At 43.0% G+C, this 13,053-nt stretch overlaps 1 protein-coding gene across 1 annotated transcript in view; it reads right to left on the minus strand.

The window, feature by feature from the left end:
* The window catches only part of LOC135262344 (calpain-1 catalytic subunit-like), a 17,302-nt gene extending 4,436 nt beyond the window's left edge, over positions 1-12,866 (minus strand). Inside the window, exons 1-13 of the mRNA XM_064349354.1 lie at positions 12,685-12,866; positions 10,122-10,719; positions 8,675-8,744; positions 7,791-7,909; positions 6,147-6,280; positions 5,726-5,894; positions 5,554-5,637; positions 5,090-5,175; positions 3,900-3,974; positions 3,598-3,758; positions 3,095-3,255; positions 2,689-2,700; positions 255-466 (exon numbers count right to left, since the gene is read on the minus strand). Of these exons, the coding sequence (XP_064205424.1) occupies positions 255-466; positions 2,689-2,700; positions 3,095-3,255; positions 3,598-3,758; positions 3,900-3,974; positions 5,090-5,175; positions 5,554-5,637; positions 5,726-5,894; positions 6,147-6,280; positions 7,791-7,909; positions 8,675-8,744; positions 10,122-10,373 (1,535 nt within the window). The 5' untranslated portion in view covers positions 10,374-10,719; positions 12,685-12,866. The remainder of the gene's footprint in view (positions 1-254; positions 467-2,688; positions 2,701-3,094; positions 3,256-3,597; positions 3,759-3,899; positions 3,975-5,089; positions 5,176-5,553; positions 5,638-5,725; positions 5,895-6,146; positions 6,281-7,790; positions 7,910-8,674; positions 8,745-10,121; positions 10,720-12,684) is intronic.
* Positions 12,867-13,053: the final 187 nt, after the last annotated feature.

Genomic DNA, 13,053 nt, shown 5'->3' on the forward strand with positions numbered 1-13,053 from the left:
CCCAGTCTTCCGTAAGACCTCTGTCTACCTCTATTCTCTCCGTTCACTTTCCCTCCTCCCAGACTAGTTTTTTTTTTCTTTTTCCTGGTTCACTTTACCATCAGGCCTCCATCCTTTTCCGCCAGCCTTCATAAATTAATCATACCTTTTCATCCATCCTTCTACTCCCTTCTCTTTCTTCCTCTCTAATTCCCTCCTCTCCACCCCTCCCTCTTTTCCCTGTTTTGTCTGAGCTCCCATAGCCCCTCACTCACTGGTAGTCGGCCGGCTTCTCAGAGAAGACTCTCAGCACGAAGTCGGCCTCCTTCTGGGGCTCGAATGTGGACGGCACCACGATGTACTCGCCGGCTGGAAGACGGAGGCGAGAGCTCACCTCCCGCAGGTTGATGAACAGCTCAGAGCGGGCTTTCGAGCCGTGCGCCAGAAAGTAGTCCCGTTTGAGGTGCACAGCCGCCCTGCCCTTAAACTAAGAGAAGGGATCAGATATTCAGTGATATATTGGGAACCGCAGCTAACATTTTAAATAATGTCTGTATATAGCTGGACATACACAGTTCCTAGCACAAGCGTGCAGACGTGCCCCCATCTAGGAACCAACCACCACCTGGTGGCAGTGCTTTCATATTCGGTCTACTTAAGTCATTGCAAAGCCAATGAAGTGGAGAAATAAGCCAGACAGGGATAACAAAAGCACAAATTAATACACACAAATGATATGCGGGATGGCATGGTGGTGCAGTGGGTAGTATTGTCGCCACACAGCAGGTTGCTGATTCAAATCCCAGTCGAGGCTTTTCTGTGTGGAGTTTGCATTTTCTTCCCATGTCTGCATGGGCTTCCTCCAGGTATTGAGGTTTCTTCACACAGTCCAAAGACATGCAGGTTAGGTTAATTGGAGAGTCCAAATTGGACTGAGTGTGTGAGTGAATGGTGTGTGTGCCCTGCACTGGATTGCTATAGTTCCCATCTCCCCCCACCCCCCACGCGATCCTGACTGGGAACAAGCAGGTTAGATAAAATTACATGCAATGGCTTCTGGACTGATAACGGATAGTTAATGTGAAGTAATGATGATTGGACTTTTGGACCACTATTGTTATACTGTCCCAGTCTGCGTTCCCACCCCAGCATCAGCACAGTCTATGCCCAACCTTCTTTCAGATAACATCACATTTCACAGGATGGGGACAAGGCAGTCTACACAGCATTACGTAATGACACAAGTACCACAGTACTGGGCACATGCTCTCTCTGCTGAGCTGAATGATTATGCTCTTACCGCTTCAGTACTGAATGATTATGTTCTTGCCGCTTTAGTACTGAATGATTATGTTCTTACCTCCTCAGTACTGAATGATCATGTTCTTACAGCTTCAGTACTGAATGATTATGTTCTTACCTCCTCAGTACTGAATGATTATGTTCTTACCTCTTCAGTACTGAATGATTATGTTCTTACCTCCTCAGTACTGAATGATTATGTTCTTACCTCTTCAGTACTGAATGATTATGTTCTTACCGCTTCAGTACTGAATAATTATGTTCTTACCTCTTCAGTACTGAATGATTATGTTCTTACTGCTTCAGTACTGAATGATTATGTTCTTACCTCTTCAGTACTGAATGATTATGTTCTTACCTCTTCAGTACTGAATGATTAAGTTCTTACCGCTTCAGTACTGAATGATTATGTTCTTACCTCTTCAGTACTGAATGATTATGTTCTTACCGCTTTAGTACTGAATGATTATGTTCTTACCTCCTCAGTACTGAATGATCATGTTCTTACAGCTTCAGTACTAAATGATTATGTTCTTACCTCCTCAGTACTGAATGATTATGTTCTTACCTCTTCAGTACAAAATGATTATGTTCTTACCGCTTCAGTACTGAATAATTAAGTTCTTACCGCTTCAGTACTGAATGATTATGTTCTTACCTCCTCAGTACTGAATGATTAAGTTCTTACCGCTTCAGTACTGAATGATTATGTTCTTACCTCTTCAGTACTGAATGATTATGTTCTTACCTCCTCAGTACTGAATGATTATGTTCTTACCGCTTCAGTACTGAATGATTATGTCCTTACCGCTTCAGTACTGAATGATTATGTTCTTCCTCCTCAGTACTGAATGATTAAGTTCTTACCGCTTCAGTACTGAATGATTATGTTCTTACCGCTTCAGTACTGAATGATTATGTTCTTACCGCTTCAGTACTGAATGATTATGTTCTTACCGCTTCAGTACTGAATGATTATGTTCTTACCTCTTCAGTACTGAATGATTATGTTCTTACCTCTTCAGTACTGAATGATTATGTTCTTACCTCTTCAGTACTGAATGATTATGTTCTTACCGCTTCAGTACTGAATGATTATGTTCTTACTGCTTCAGTACTGAATGATTATGTTCTTACTGCTTCAGTACTGAATGATTATGTTCTTACTGCTTCAGTACTGAATGATTATGTTCTTACCTCTTCAGTACTGAATGATTATGTTCTTACCTCTTCAGTACTGAATGATTATGTTCTTACCGCTTCAGTACTGAATGATTATGTTCTTACTGCTTCAGTACTGAATGATTATGTTCTTACCGCTTCAGTACTGAATGATTATGTTCTTACCTCTTCAGTACTGAATGATTATGTTCTTACCTCTTCAGTACTGAATGATTATGTTCTTACCTCCTGAGGGACCTGGGGAAACCGAGAGAGAAAGAGCAGCAATAAAAATCCACTCAGTTTCAGTATAACATCGGGCCTAATAGTCTGCAAACAGACCCTTTGATTCATTTAATTTTCCCCTCATAGTTCTTTTATTTGACCCCTATTCTTCAATGTGCATAGTTCGGCAATATTTGGTTGCACTGTATACCTCTGTAGGGTCTTCATAATGTATGCATAACACCTTTAATGGCATGACATCTGTATTCTGTATAAACACTCATAAACAACAACATGATTTACAATGTAAAAAAGAAGCATTTAAAAGATGTGTGAGGGTGTTGTGCTTGCCTTGTGATGGCCCAACTACAGTAAGGCTTTACTGTATTATTACTGTATTATTTCACAGTGTAGCCAAAGCTCTTGCCTCATAAACAGCGAATCCTATTGTTTCCATGTCCTTCCCCTCCCTGCGTTTCTGACGACGATCCTTTTGCATCAGCGCCAGCACGAAGCTGCAGTCTGATTGGCCCTCGGTGTCGGGGTGCTGCAGCTCCACCTTAAACTGAGGGTTGATCCAGAATGTTGCTGATTGGACAGGGGAGAGTGGGGAAGACACATACTGTGAATGTACATGGAGCTAATACACACAATAACTAACTCGTATACTAGTATCTGTGTATAGTTCAGGTTGTTGTGATTCCATAGCAATTAAATTTTTACAGCGTTACATTTCAATATGTTCTTCCTTCCTTCACTGTATTACTCATCCCTCCTCTCTTCTCCTCTGCCCCACTCTAGCACTCCCCCCATCTTTCAGCTTCGCTGTACCCCTCCACCACACACGTCTGCCCCAGTACCCACTCCTCCTGCTTCCCACACTACCCCATTTCTCTTGCTACCCCCACTACCCCTCTCTTCTTGCCCTACCAGGGTAGTTCCTGCAGCCCCCGGCAGTGCTGCCCCTCCTCCACTCGCCCTGGTACAGCGCGGAGCTCCACTTCTTCAACTCGGCCGACTGCAGTGCGTCTGCGGTCAGATTACAGATCTCCAAGCGGCTGAACTCCCGCAGGAAGTCGCTGAAAGACATCCTGAGAGAGAGAGAGAGAGAGAGAGAGAGAGTGAGACAGGTGAGGTACACACTTCTGCATTGTGATATGTATTTTGAAATTAGAGCACAAATTATGACCGCACCGTGTTACTGTATTTAGCCCATGCTAGTGAACACTCACCAGAACTCTCCGTCTTCACTGCGGTTGTACAGTCGAGCTCTCACAGCCTGGTCCACGGAGCCCCACTCCTTCGAGCTGAAGAGAATCAAAACCTTCAGTTAATCGGGTTTCGCTCTTAAAAAACTCATAGGCTCATGAAGCATGCTCTGAAGGTACAAGCTATTGGCAAGGCATGCATTCACACTACAAAAGAAGTGACAGAGCTGGATAATGCAAGAAGATTTTTCCCATGTTGCATTGCAAAAGAGCACATTTGGTATGATGTTGGTTTGCTATTATCTGTGACCAGTCATGGGTGAGGGCATACAAGAGCAACCCAAGTGAATAACAGTGGAAAAAGGCAGTGATTTGCACTTGTCATTTACGGTACCACGTAACGTTATGTCATCTTTCACATTATCTACCTCTGTGCACAGGGACTGAGGATCAGTTTTGATATCGGACCAGGTGTGGCCCTTTCCTTCTGAGAGGCAGGTGTGGAAAATGGGTGATTTTAAGGGGCAGCAGATGAATTAATGAATGCAAGCAAACCTACAACCGCAGCCATTACGTCAAACAATTTACCCGTCATATATCTTATTCCAAATCACCATTAAATAATTAGCATTTCCCATATAATGCATTAATAAGGTTCAGCGTTGTGGAGAATGAAGCACAGAGGGTTGAGGGTTGTTAAAGAGGAGCGATTTACATGTAAATTCTGCCACCTCTTGTTGTAAATGCAAACTGTGCCACATTTCATCTTGTTAATTGCCTTATTTTGTTGGTCACATTTCATATGCTCTCATTTTATACATTGTTTAGACCCATTCCAGGGCCACAAGTTTAGACACCATTGGTCCATGAATTATTGATTGATTGTCAAATCACAAGCATTAATTGGCAGTCCTTTTCTATAACCATGGCTAAACCTTTATCTAAGACTAAGAACAGGTCTATTGATCCCTGGAGACATTTGTGCTTGTAGAAATAAACATAGATCAGTATTCCACCTCAACAAAGCCAAATTAGTCAGGACCTCCGCTGGAACAAATCTCTGCATTATGATGACCAGTTCCCCACAATCACCTCCAAAATCTGCTCCTTCTGCATTGTGATGACCAGTGTCTCCACATTCACCCCCAAATCTGTTCCCTCTGCATTGTGATGACCAGTTTCCCCACAATCACCCCCAAAATCTGCTCCCTCACTTGTCACTCCAGGGCCCCGTCCACTCCACCTCGCCCCATGGGTTTCGGATCCTAACCAGCTTCGTGGGGTTCCCCTTGAACGTCACCTGCAGGAAAGAGACAAAAAAACAATTATTTTATCTAATCCCCAAACCCCACAAGGCCTTTTGGCCCTGACAAAAAAAACCTGAAACCCTTTCAAGGGTTACATCCCTCAAATTGGTCTCCAAAAATTACAGGTTATTAAAGACATTCATATGATAGTTAAATGATGTGGTGTAGTGAACTAGCATTTAGCATACATATGTTTCATATTTTGAAGAATCTTTAAAATTGCAATAGTAAATATTACCAGTAGAATATATAACTTTATAAATAAACCTGTCCACCATACAAAAAATCGGATATTTTGACTTGTTCATTGATTTTATTCACATTTCTTCTGACTGTCCATCACAAATCACGCTACGAATCAGTGGGCTCACCTCATCAACCCCAGTGATGGAGTAGGCGTGGCCTTTCACCAGCTTTTTAAAGGTCACCGCCTCCATGTCGAACATGCCGGTGATCTTGAAACACAGGGCGAGATAAGGGGCCAATCAAAAAGCATGGAAATATGAACGCAGACAGGAACTATTATAGGGTGCCGGTACTGACATCTATGGAGCAGCCCAGCAGAGATCCCCGCTCCACAGCTCGGCCCATGATGCTGTAGAGGTCAGGGGGCGCGTTCTTCAGCTCGTACATTTCCGTCACCCCCCCTGTGAAATCTTCAAAGCCTTCCGATGTGCTGCCGCCCGACAAGGCCTCATAGCAGCCGTTCAGCCTGAAATCACACAGTTAGCACTGAGAGTCTGGAACACACTGACATGCTTCTGCATACTGTCAATATGGAGGTCTGTGAGAAACTGCCATATCTCTGCACAGTGTCAATACTACAGTCCCAAGGACACTGACACACACTGTATATACCGTGTAAGCACTAAACTTAAGCACACAGTGTTTCTTGCACACATACATTTTCCCCCCTTAAACAACCCCTTGATATATCTCTCTCTCTCTCTATCTCTCTCCATACTTGGCATAGGCCTTCTCCAGAAGGGCACTCCAAAACTCCGCCCCCTCAGCAGAGTGGACAAACAGTAGCTTCCCGTCCTTCACGGGCAGTCGGTCATCAATCACCACGTCCACCCACTCGCCAAACTGCCAGATCTGCAACACAGCATCAGCCACAAGCAAGGGCAGTTACTGACAATGGCCTCCAGGGGGCAGGCCTCCTGGTACCAGGTACAATTGGAGGCATTCTGCAGAAATCAAAATGACAGATGTTATGCAGCATCTCTTCAGTTTGACATTCGAACATGTCCATTGTGAATTGTAATGCATACACTTTTTGGAAGGTTTCACAGGTTCAAATTGATGTTAATGCAACACTCTTAAAAGGTCTAATCAAGACCAAAAAGTGATTGAATGACACGTTCTTTTGATTGCAACAGTCCAAAAAACCAATAAGCCATATCTCCTAAGAGGTGGACAGGCACATTTCTCTATTATTCTCAGTTTCTTTACAGATATACGTGTACTTAGTTATAAAATCAAATAAGATTAGCAAGAGAGAATGAGGAGTGTGTTTTACAGGTTTTGTGTCAGTAGAGGGGGCAGGGGCAGGGGCAGGGTGTTTCCAGTGAGCTCGCATTCGTGGATGAGCGGTTTCAATTTTGCACGCGCTGCAGAATCGCACGGCTGGCTGGGACACACGCCAGCCCCCTCTGTTCCCTTCAGCTCCTCATTCTTAGTTTCCATTGGTCTGTTTTCCTGTCTGTTTGTTTTCTGTTTGAAGCAGGAATGCACATGCATTTCTCAGTTACCCCCTGTCCACCCCCCAATCGCGATGATCATTCACATTCATCTTTTAATATGTTAACCTGGAAGGGGGTTTAAAGTGCTTGGCTGGGCTGGCTAAGCCAACTGAAAAGAGTGTGGGAATTTGACAGTATGGTGCTGTAGTGCCCAGCCCTGTCCTGATGTAGACCGTGTGTATTTCTATAAATACCACCTGTAAATATAGCAGAGAGTACTTGGAGGGGTGGGTAAGAAAATCACACACAGCAGCTGTGTTATATGGGCATAGTGGAAATGGTATCTCCCTGGCTTGGTGTCAGGACCACCAGTGGCATGCAATGCCAGTGTTACTGAGCTGTCCCTATAGCCCACACCAACCCAACATAATTTCTCTGCCAAAAATGCCAAAACCACAAGATCGTACAAACAAGATAAAAGGCAAGCAGTCTCAATAATATTTATTTTGTAAGAGTACTTTTTATTTTTTGAATCCAAATAAAAAATAAACACCAAGCCTCTAACTGGCACCTGTTCATTATATTTGTTACCATCATGTGACAAACTGTGGCAATCTGAGTGCTAAACTGAGCTTGGGACAGGAGAGCTACTGTAGACAGGAAGTAGTGAGAGTGAGACAGGAAGTAGAAAGGGTAAGGAGCAATACAGTTCAGTAGTAAGGAGTTGGACATTTGGTAATTATGCATCAGAAAAAAATGGATTTATCTGTGCATGAGTCAAGTAAGAATTAACGCTGTGTGGAGATTGGGCAGAAAATGTGGAGGGTAGAGACTAGGACAGGACGTAGAGAGTGAAGAGAGCGACAGGACAAGTGGAGGGTAAATGAGCAGCACAGGAAGTGCTGAGGGTAAAGGGACTGCACCTGGAAGTGGAAGATTCCAGCATAGTCTCGGTCGAAGCTCTGTCCATGTGGCACCACACGATGCAGCAGGTCTTCGTTCAGGGTCAGACTTGCAATGGCTGCCAGAAGCCAGCAGTCACCTGCCACACATCACAACACATCACAGAGTCAACGCCCACCTGCAACTAAACACATCACAGAGCCGACCTCCACCTGCAACTAAACACATCTCAGAGCCAACCTCCACCTGCAACTAAACACATCACAGAGCTAACCTCCACCTGCCACACAACACATCACAGAGCTAACCTCCACCTGCCACACAACACATCACAAAGCTAACCTCCAACTGCCACACAACACATCACAGAGACAATATCTACGTACAACACATCAGAGCCAGCCTCCACCTACAGCATGACACATCACAGTCATTAGTCTCCACCAGAGACAGACAGACAACAGGCAGTGCTGATTGGCAGTCCTGCCATACAGTCAGCCAGATTTACCTTTGCCCAAGCCACAGTTATTGGTGTTTGTTTTAAATGTGATTCTAAAAAATATTAAAAGTACAGTAACTTTTATGAGGATGAGATAGTATCTTATACACTGATGTGTTTTAAGCAATGGCAAATACAGTTAAATTCAAACCTGGGGATTGGGGAGTGTTAAGTGGTTTTTCAGTTGTGAAAAAATGGCATATACACCCTGGCAATTAGTGTTTGGCGACTTCCAGTGAGTACGACATAATGTTATCTGAGCAAAGATTCAGTTGGTGGATATAGATAAATAACAACATGATCAGAGTTCAAAGTTAAAAGCTATGTGGAGCATGCACAGTACTGTACTTTCTACAGCAGTGAAATTAAAGCTGGACAATCAGTCATGTGATACAAACAGCGTACCAAGAGCTCCTTGACAGACATCTGTGCGAGTTGCACCATCCACAATAAACTGGGGATTTGAGCATAACTCCTGTGGACAAAAACACACAAGACAGATGTCAGGCAGGTATGGAAGACCATTAATGGCCTTCCACAGTAGGCAGGTGTCACTAGTCAGTTTGTGTCGACCCACGTTAGCTGTAGCTTAGCTATACCTCAGAGAATTCTACTGACCCACCTTAGCTGCAGGTCAGCTGCACCTGAGGTGTTTCCACTGACCTACCATAAACATAAGACGTCTACACAGCAAGTGAAGAAAATTGAAGATTTAGTCTAACTGTAGTTCTGTCTTTAGGTTTAAGTACCAGGTTTAAAGTACTTACTCAAACATATTAATGTCAAAGGTTAAAGACAATTACTAGGAATGTTGAGTAGGAGTGAAAAATAAGTAAGTGCACACTTGTGAGCACATTTGAATTTGTCATCCAAGTTATGGAAGCACATCATGGTTTGCCTAAATCTGGGAGAACACATTTCCATTGAGAAGTACATCCCACTCGAGTTAACAGATAGAAGTACACAACCAATACACCCAAAATCATTCAATAACCAAATTGCTTGATGACAAAAATGACATTGAACCTGCCACCTTTAATCTTTTCTGCTATAATTTGAGTAGGCTATTTCTTATAATGGAGACCAATATTTACTTTATCTGTTCTTTTAATGCAAATAATTCAAAATGGTACAATTCTATGACTTGAGATAATAAGTTCCAGGAAGCATTGATGAGGTCCATTTGCTGGTCATTAAACCAATCTCATCTATGACTCAATGGTTCTGTTTTTATCCATAATACCTGAACTATATATTGTATTCAAATTTAGTCTGTAAAATGACAAGCAAATTTACAATGAGTGGTATTACATCAGTATGTAACATACTGATATAACATTTTGCGCCTGTGAGATAGTGCTGTGCCTGGTCAGTGAAAGTAATCTCTGTCGTTCTCTGTGTTTTTTTCTTATTGAATCTCTGTGATGCAATTTGTGAGGGGTAAGTGTACGAGCTGAAAGGAAACAATGGGAGCTATTAGATTAGAGTAAGGCAGTGTTCCGTAAACTATGGGTTGGGACCCAAAATGGGTTGGGGGAGTGTATAAAGTGGGTCCCAGAATGACTCTGTTTTCCACTTGGCTACACTAGTATGTGTATTTGAGGGGTCTCTGAAAAGGTATTATGTTTCTCATTTGGATCCCGATATTAAAAAGTGGTTCTTATTTGGCTACTTAATTATACTATGCCTTTTATGTGGGCTAAGGCAGTTAGTTTGAGCGAAAAGCAGCGTGCAGTAATGGTGCACTGGAAGCTTGTGTTTGACATCCAAGGGTGTCCTCATTCCATGGATGGTGTGTGTAAGGGGAGGGCTGAGAAACTGGGGTAAGGACTGTGACTGCCGCGTTTCTCACCGTGGGGCGCATCCAGTCGACCCCCTGTATTTTCGAGGAGCGTGGCCCAAGTTCCTTGAAGCCCAGCGAGGAGGCCTGTGGCGGGAAGGCCTCGTCCTGGAAGAGGCAGCGGTTGCGGAGGCATTCGGCTTGCAGGGACCCAAAGTCCTGGCCCAGGAACTTCAGGGCCCGGTCGTTCTGACCCAGGCCCTCTGCACGGTCCCACTGGCTCCTCAACTTGGCCGCAACCCCACAGGCGAGCACAGGCTCCATCTCCCACTACCCAACCCAGCAACCAATAGCAGACAGGTCTGGGCCAAGGAAGGCAGCCGCAGCACGCAGAGACAGCCAATCAATCCGCAGGGTTAAACATCCAATAAGTTCACAAGTGTTTTGTATAGACTTGTGATGCCCGCTGTGACGATGGTGGCCAGTGATGTCACCTCAGGCAGGCCAAGCAGCACCAGACAAAGCTCAGCACATCGCCGGGGGAAACCGACACCACATCAAGTTCAGGCACCAATCACAGTGCAGAAGTCACTTGAGCCACAGACAGGTCTTAGACCAACAGACCAGACAGGGCTGCACTTGAGGGATTGACACCAGCTGTAGGCAGGTTCTAAGGCGGGAAGGAGGTGCCATTAGAGAATCTCCAATAGACATATACAGTCAAATGTACTTCAATTATATGCTGAATGTAAAAACAATTCATAAAACATCAACCAAGAAAGGAAACATGAGTCAAAACCTATAGCTAGTAATTACGATAAAAAAATAATTTAAAAATCTTGCTTGAAATCACACTTAAATTTATAGGCTAGATAGTCTTCCTTATTTAAATGCATATTCGTAAAAATGAGAAAAGAAGCCTTTGAAAAGAAGCTATCTTAGTCACTGAGTCTGGGGTGCTGCTTCTTTCCCAAGTCATCATTTAAAAGAGACTGAGCTAATCTGGTGATACCCTTTTTTGTTTCTGCCTGACATCCTGACAAGCTTCTTTGTGCAGAGCACCATATATGCAGTATTTGTGGTCAGAATGAATGGGAGATTTATGGATTTTAAAATATCGATTTAAATCAGCTATTGCAACAGGAATACAAAGGTAGAGGAGAAAAACCTATCCCAATGGATTGTGCTATTGTTTACTGTGCAACTGAATACTGTTCTTTGGTGATGGCATTATCTTCATGTCGTGCCCCCCCAATACCCACACCCCCAGCCCTTCACAAGGGTCAGTCAATCCCAGAACAATCTTTTAATTCACAGTTTCAAATTAATTGCTTATTTTCTCAATTCAAACAAAAATAATTTTCTGCACTATTTTTTTCTTCCTGATTTTTATCCCCAATCTGAAGCCACCAGCTCCGCATCTTCAGTCACCCGTACAACGGAGCACTGCAGCTGAGGTAGTCCTATGATGCGATCACCCGTGAGTGAGAGTTTATTTTCTGCCCGACAGTACGGATAGTACTACAGTAGAGCTAGCACCAATCAGAGGAGAGGGGTACCTCTCAGTGATGACAAGTGGGGGCCTGTGGGACCCTGGTATGTGGTTGGGAGGAACTCATGTTACCCGAGGAACCCTGGCTAACGCAAACCCACCCTTCTCTTGGTGGCACGAGGCCAATTATCTCCCGCCTCAGTGGGCTGCTGGTAAGATCTTCTACTATAGATGGCCGACTCCAATCTGTGAGTATACCACATTGCCTGTGCTGGTGGCAAGCACTTCTACTGAATAAGCTGCCTGGAATTTTTCATCTGCAATTATTTAAAGAAAGTAGGATGATATTATGTCATTTTTCATGAAAATATAAAGAAAATAAGATATGTACACAAACACACCAAAAAAAATAAATAAATAAATAAAGAAAGAAAGGGACATTACACCAAATCAGGTGGATAGTGGAACACTGTTAACATAACATATTTTATAATGAACTATTCTTGAATAAGAGTTCTACAATGTTAAAACAAATAATGCAACTATTGTTCACACTCCAGCCTTGTTTCCCTGCCCTGAGAACACGGGATCACTCCAGCCCTGTCCCTTGCTCAGAATGTCGCAGACTAGACATTGATCCTGAATTAACTGACTGGTGTAGTACGAGCCATTCGGTACGATACTTAAGATATGTATAACTACTTCATTAAACCATGGACAGCGCCAAAATGGGTATTCAGTCATAAAAATATGGACTGAATACAAAAATACAAAATAAATAAAGTTAAATACCCACATAAGCACGGGAACACTGCAAACTCAGTTTGAATAGCTCGGTAGCCTTCAGGATGTCGTTAACACTTACGTAATTATGATAGCGTAGAAAAGTAAATAAATATGAAATAACCTTCTATAATTTTTTCAGCTATCGTTAAATAAATTTAAATCGTAGCCTATACATGGAAGAAACTGGCGAAATTAAAAATACTTACACTGAGCAAGGACTATATCTACATGGTGCAAATACTGCGCTTGATATTTGAGAAGCTGATAGCTTGTGCACAGCCTATAGTTGACATTTAAAAAGCACAGGCTATCCTACAAACCTTTACCCACATTCAAACGTCTAATTTTATAAATTACCTTTTGAGGAGCTTTTCCAGTGTCGCTATTGAGCTTAACTGCACGTTGTGATAGCCCGCTGCCTCGCTTTGATTTTGGCAAATGAACCGTACAGAAATTTATTTTAAAGAAACATCCGGAGCCCTTCCCACCAGCAGTGTAATAACGCACTCACTCATTTCAAGCCTGCGCAAAAGCTCTATTTCGTGACAGGACAGTTTGACAGTTCCCCATGTGCTTTCTAAATCGTTGTGTGTGCAATCAGCTGTAGACGCCTTCGCCATCTTACTTATACTGACATGATTAATAAACAATGTTAATACGAATAATGATTTTAACCTAATTGTGCATTTGTTATTCGTACGCAAACGAGATGTAATGTGATGTCGA

Source organism: Anguilla rostrata, chromosome 9 (assembly GCF_018555375.3).
Source record: "Anguilla rostrata isolate EN2019 chromosome 9, ASM1855537v3, whole genome shotgun sequence".
Taxonomy (NCBI): domain Eukaryota; kingdom Metazoa; phylum Chordata; class Actinopteri; order Anguilliformes; family Anguillidae; genus Anguilla; species Anguilla rostrata.